Genomic DNA, 6,582 nt, shown 5'->3' with positions numbered 1-6,582 from the left:
TATGAGTTGTTTACGTTTTGAGCTTAAGGAACTTCCCTGAAGGATGGAATGTTTTACCTTCTTTTAGAGCATCCTTTTCTTAAAGACTCTTCCTTCTAAGATGGAGGTTTTATCTCAGAGTAAATTGCTTTACAACAGGAACCGAATATTCTAACATTTTCTTTGTAGTTTTAAGATGAGGTAGGAGGCAAGGGCCCGTTCTTGTTTAGTGCTACCACAACTAGGAAGAGGATAATGTAATGATTATACAGTATGGTTCCAAATCCACTAGTACTAAATTATTTTGTCTTCAGATCCTCTCTGAAGACAAAATGATTTTTTTAAAAATCCATTATTACAAAATATTTGCTTTTAATTTTTCTTTTTACTTTTGGAGACTATAATGCAATTTCATCATTTCTTCCTTCCCTTTCCTCTCTCCAAGCCCCACCCCACATCCCTTCTCCCTCACTTTCAAGTCCATAGCTGTTTTTTTCATTAAATGTTATTGCACACACACGTGTGTGTGTGTATGTGTGTGTATGTGTGTGTGTGTGTATGTGTGTGTGTATGTGTGTGTGTATTTCTAAATGCATAAATACAAACTGCTCAGTCTGTACAGTGTTACTTGTATATATCTTTTTACCAGATTGACCATCTTGGTAGTGAATAAACCAGATGTGCTCTACCGTGGGGGAGACTATTTCTTCCACTCTCAGCATTCCTTAGTTGCCTATAGTTCTTTATGTAGCGTTGAGGTTTTACTCATTTTTGTACTGACTTTCCTGCCCTAAAATTGCTTGGCTGTTTTTTTTTTTTATTTTTTATTTTTATTAACTTGAGTATTTCTTATTTACATTTCCATTGTTATTCCCTTTCCCGGTTTCCGGGCCAACATCCCCCTAACCCCTCCCCCTCCCCTTCTTAATGGGTGTTCCCCTCCCCATCCTCCCCCCATTGCTGCCCTCCCCCCAACAGTCTAGTTCACTGGGGGTTCAATCTTAGCAGGACCCAGGGCTTCCCCTTCCACTGGTGCTCTTACTAGGCTATTCATTGCTACCTATGAGGTCAGAGTCCAGGGTCAGTTCATGTATAGTCTTTGGGTAGTGGCTTAGTCCCTGGAAGCTCTGGTTGCTTGGCATTGTTGTTCATATGGGGTCTCGAGCTCCTTCAAGCTCTTCCAGTTCTTTCTCTGATTCCTTCAACGGGGGTCTCGTTCTCAGTTCAGTGGTTTGCTGCTGGCATTCGCCTCTGTATTTGCTGCATTCTGGCTGTGTCTCTCAGGAGAAATCCACATCCGGCTCCCGTCTGCCTGCACTTCCCTGCTTCATCCATCTTGTCCAATTGGGTGGCTGTATATGTATGGGCCACATGTGGGGCAGGCTCTGAATGGGTGTTCCTTCTGTGTCTATTTTAATGTTTGGCTTGACCAGTTTTTATTTTCTATTTTTATCACTCCCTTCTCTACCACACAGTACTGGGATTACAGATAAATGCTACCGCACTCAGCTTCCATGTGGGTGTTGGGGATCTGAACTCTCTAGAACACAGCTTCTCTGTGCTCTCAGAAAATATTTCCCAGAAGATTTTTTACCTCAGTGATGCTGGTATCTTCTTAATCACCACTAATTTCTTAGCTCCAGCTAGCCAGCATCAGTTGTCCCAGTAGACCCTTCTATTCTTGACTCTGAGACATGGCTGAGGCTGCCACGTTCTGCTGCTTGCTGGGGCTGGAACATGACATCTCTTACCTAGTACATTGTCACTAGGCTTCTGTTTTCGAACCCCATCACTGTCTAAGCTTGGCTGTCCTGGGACTTGCTCTGTAGATTTAACTTTGAGCTCAGAGATCTGCATGTATTTGTCTCCCGAATGCTGGGATAAAGGGCATGTACCACCATGTCTGGACTTAAGTTTTCCTCAACTCAGAACTTTCTCTATACCATGATGGCCTAGAACTCAGAGATATGCTTGCCTCTGCCTCCTGGGATTAAAGGTGCATTCCACTATGCTTGAACCTAAGCTAAGCTGAGTGGGATCTTGTCTCAAAGTCACCACTCCCTTAATCCGTTTATCTCCTTGAACATTTAGCTCCATTTCTCTTCCTGGTGCCCCTTTATTACTTGAACCATATATTTTATATCTTTCCTTCCTCAGCTTGCTCCTGTTCATTAAAGTGCTCTTCATAAGAGTGAACTTTAGTAACCACACAACAGAATTTAAGCCAGGCTGCTTTCAGACTCGTCAAAGCAATTAATCTAAATCTCTTCACTTTAGCCTTATGCAGACTTTTCAGACATTGGCAAAACACAGCCATGTTCTTCACCAAAATACCACAAAAACAGTCTTGTGCCACATACTGAAATTCTTCTCCATTGAGACAACCTGGGCCAGGTCTGCACAGTTCAAGTCATTCTCAGCAACAAAGTCTTCAATATTCCTATTAGGGTAGCCCATTAAGCCCCACTTTTAAAGCATCCCAGGGCTTTCTAAATCCAAAGCCCCCAAATCCATCTTCCTCCAAACAAAAGCATGGTCAGTTCAATCAAAGCAATACCCCAGTTTTTGGCACCAGCTTCTGTCTTTTTTTTTTTTTTTTTTTAATTTATTTATTTCATGTATATGTGTACACTGTAGCTGTCTTCAGACATACCAGAAGGGGGCATCAGATCTCATTACAGATGGTTGAGAGCCACCATGCGGTTGCTGGGAATTGAACTCAGGACCCCTGGAAGAGCAGTCAGTGCTCTTAACCGCTGAGCCATCTCACCAGCCCCACCAGCTCCTATCTTAGTCATGGTTTTACTGTTATGAACAGACACCATGACCAAGGCAACTCTTATGAAGGACATTTAATTGGGGCTGGCTTACAGTTTAAAAGTTCAGTCCATTACCAGCAAGGCAGGAACACGGCCGCATCCAGGCAGGAATGATGCAAGCGGAGCTGAGAGTTCTACATCTCATTTCGAAGGCAAACAACTTCTAGGCAGCTAGGATGAGGGTCTTAGTGCCTATGCCCATAGTGACACACTTCCTCCTACAAGACCACACCTACTCAACAAGGCCTCAGCTCCTAATAGTGCCATTCCCTGGGTCAAGCATATTCAAACAACCACAACGTATAAATTGTTGTAACATTTGCTGTTTACTCATTAAACCTATGATACAAAGCCTCATGTGTCGCCTACTAGGTAAGGAGAAGGAGCTGACATCTGGCTATGTTAGTGGTTTTTAGGCCATCTGAAAAATAAAGATAAAACAATCAAGGAGTTTGGTGGACACAATCATGAATGAGAAACTGAATCTCGTTCTATTGTGTGTGTGTGTGTGTGTGTGTGTGTGTCAGGGGGAGGTAAGGAGGTAGAACAGTTTTTGGCCTCATGCCCATAATTTGAGAGAGTATGGGATACAAGTTGCCATGAAGGACGGTTGTTAGGCTCCAAAGGGGTCTCAGACAGTGGAAGACAGAGAAGACCCCATGCCCATTTTTTCCCCCTGAAGTCTTGGGTTGTTGAAGCAGGTATAAGGAAACAGGTGATAACTGGAAGCAGAGGTTTGCTGCCTACGAGTGTGAGGTGGGAGAGGACTAAACTGTACTCCCGAAAGATACAGAGAAGCTACCCTTTCTTTCCCAGATCCCCGTTCTACACTCCCACTTGAAGACATTCCTAACCCTGTGACAATCCTCAGAAAGAAGAGGAGGAGTTGGTGGCGTTTGTAGTAACAGGATGAGAAAGTGCGAGACTTCCTGTTATGTATGTGTGACAGCTGGTGATAAGTGGAGGGGCCTGTGCAGGAAATCCGTTCGGCTTCTGCAGTGTGACCTCCCCGAAACTTGGCAGCTCCTTTAGTCTAGACGTTGATGGCAGGACAAAGAGGCGCCTGCACCATGAGCGATGTGGTAGAGAGGAGCCTGGAAGGACCCTTGGCACTCACTACAGACAAGTCCTCCCAGAAACGGGGAGACTTGGTGGAGATATTAACTGGGGAGAAGGTAAAATTTGACGACACGAGACTTTCTTTAATTCTTCAGAATGGCCTGGAGACCCTGCGAGAGGAAAATGCTTTGACAGATGTCATCTTGTGTGTGGACATTCAGGAATTCTCTTGCCATCGTGTGGTGCTTGCTGCAGCCAGCAACTATTTCAGGTCAGCCTGCTTTGAGTCCCTGTCAAACTGCACGCATATTGCACAGAAAATAACTGTAGACTCGAGAGCTCTGCAGTCCACAAGATCGAGCACTTATGGTTACATATATTCTTACATAAAATATGTTATGTATCTTGTCATATATTACCTCATATATTATATAGACTGTAAATATGTGCGTATATACAGTAAGGTTTGTGCTTACTTAAAATATAGGAAAGGAAACTCTCAACCTTTAGAGTTGATTTGGGCCAAGAGAAACTGGGACCATTTAGAAGCAGTATTTATTTATTACTTGGAACCTTTCAGTACCATCCTTGGTCTGGTTCCACCATTTTGATACTTTTCTTCGAAAGATTTAATTATTCTCTGTCTTAATATTCTTTATCATATCTTAGAGTCAAGATATTTTTGACATACTTTAAAAATATGTTTTGTTATCTTTTACCTTGCCAAGTGTATTTTAGTAATGATAAAATTGAAAATATGCTTTAAAACCTTATCTCCATCTATTCTCCTCTCTCTCTCTTTCTCTCTCTCTCCCTCCCTCCCCCTCTCTGTGTGTGTGTTCTTATACATATACAAGTATATAATTTTATAAATATATAAGTATATCTTTAATTTTAAGGATGTGAAATTACTTAAGTCAGGGGGATTTTTCCCCCCTCTCCTCAGTTTGACTAATGTGTTTAAAACACGATATTGTCTTTGTTCATCAGTAGAGGTAGAGAACAAGAATGTGGCCTTGCTTTTGGAGTTACCACATAACTTACTGAAAATTAGGGGTTTCTGGTGTGCAAGGAGAAGGTGGGGAGGACAAACAATGCAAGAAGTTTCTGGATGTAAAAGGCTTCTGAGGTGTCCTAGTGGGATGACGACCTGGAGTTTGAAGACTTGTTTTCATTTCACTTGAACCTTTCCTGGCCATGAATTTTAGGCGAGTTTCCTGTTACTCTGAATTTCTTTTTTTGTCAACTGGAAGATGAGGACAGTGACAGTTTCTCATCATCGTTTGTAACAATCCTCTTAGTGGAACGGTCTTACACGATGTCTGGCAGATACATAGGCTCATAAGGTCTCTGTCGAAACCCTATATGAATACTGCTGCACCAGCACTGTGAGCACCAGTGTGGTCATGTGGAGAACCAGTGAGTAAGGGAGGCATTTCAGAAAGTAGGGGGGAAAAATCACTTTATTTTTAGTGAGATTTTCCTACCTCTCAGCTCTGGTTGAGGGTTTTAAGAAAGTATCATGTGAATACATATGATATTTTCAAATATCACATATTTCAAATAAAATATGACTGTATACAGTCAAATAGATAAACATCAAGCAAATATACATATACATATATAGCTCATGTCATCCATATATACATGTGCGTGTGTATAAGATAGTATTTTATTTGGGGTAGTTGGAGAAAATTTTTCTGTAGAATTCGAAGAGCAGAGTCAGAAGGTTGTTGTACGTAAAGAGCTCCCATATGTTGACAAGGCAAGGGGCAGGGCCTATGCGAGTTTGAAGGAAGTCATGCCTGCTCTCTATCACAAACAACGGTCACTGGTTTCACTCTGCACTGGCACGATGAAGGTGACCAACGCCCCCTCTTTCAGATGAGGAAATGAAAACCGCACATTACGTACCTGGCCGTTGCAGGAGTGAGGATTCCGCACATCCTAAGAGTCCTTGTTTTATTTGCAGGACGAGCTGCCACGAGGAGTGAAGCATCATTCTCCTGGCAGCATAGCTTGGTAAAATATAAGCACGTCATAAACATGGGTTGACACAAACGCACCACCTCACCTGCCCCTGTACTGGCCAAGAGCTTTCTCATTCAGGAGAGAATGAAGGCCAGTCTGTCTCAGGGCCCTGGGTTTTCATGCTTTCAGTTTATTCTTCATGTTTTGAGTCACTGAAAAACTGTTATCATTGGTTGGTAGTTTTATAAATGTGTTTGCTTGCTTACCAGACAAGACTATTGACTGTCTTCCCTTGAGACACTACTTTTTTTGGTCCATAGATTTCTCCTCATAAACAGAAGGTGCCTTAGCTCAGATCCTCTGTCCTTGCCAATGTAGGAAACACTCCGCTGGTCCTCAGGGCCAGTAGGGCAGTAAGAAGCTGGAGCGCACACAGATGTGAGTGTCTGCCTGTGGATAAAGACTTTCTTAACCTTTCTTTAGATTTATATCTAGGTATTTCCAATGTAGTTTCCCTCCTATAATGGATACAGGACTCTGGAGATTAGACTCTGTTCTCTGTTCACCGAGCAATTGTGTGGGGTAGATAGGCTTTGTACCACATGTACTTGGCTCATTTAATGTGTACAAAAATATTGTGTACAACTCTTTTGTGCACACAATAATACTGTGTTCATCTTACGGGGTGTGTGTGTGTGTGAAGTCTAGGTGTCAGTTAATTAAAAAGAAATAGTCAACTTGAATCCTAAGACCA

The 6,582-nt window shown here is 42.3% G+C and overlaps 1 protein-coding gene across 1 annotated transcript in view; it reads left to right on the top strand.

The window, feature by feature from the left end:
* Positions 1-3,811: 3,811 nt before the first annotated feature.
* Klhl6 (kelch like family member 6) overlaps positions 3,812-6,582 on the top strand; it is a 39,766-nt gene continuing 36,995 nt past the window's right edge. Inside the window, exon 1 of the mRNA XM_032899942.1 lies at positions 3,812-4,128. Coding sequence (XP_032755833.1) covers positions 3,842-4,128 — 287 coding nt within the window. The 5' untranslated portion in view covers positions 3,812-3,841. The remainder of the gene's footprint in view (positions 4,129-6,582) is intronic.

The sequence above is a fragment of the Rattus rattus genome, chromosome 4 (assembly GCF_011064425.1).
Source record: "Rattus rattus isolate New Zealand chromosome 4, Rrattus_CSIRO_v1, whole genome shotgun sequence".
Lineage (NCBI taxonomy): Eukaryota > Metazoa > Chordata > Mammalia > Rodentia > Muridae > Rattus > Rattus rattus.
This window is presented reverse-complemented; position numbering and strand designations above follow the sequence as displayed.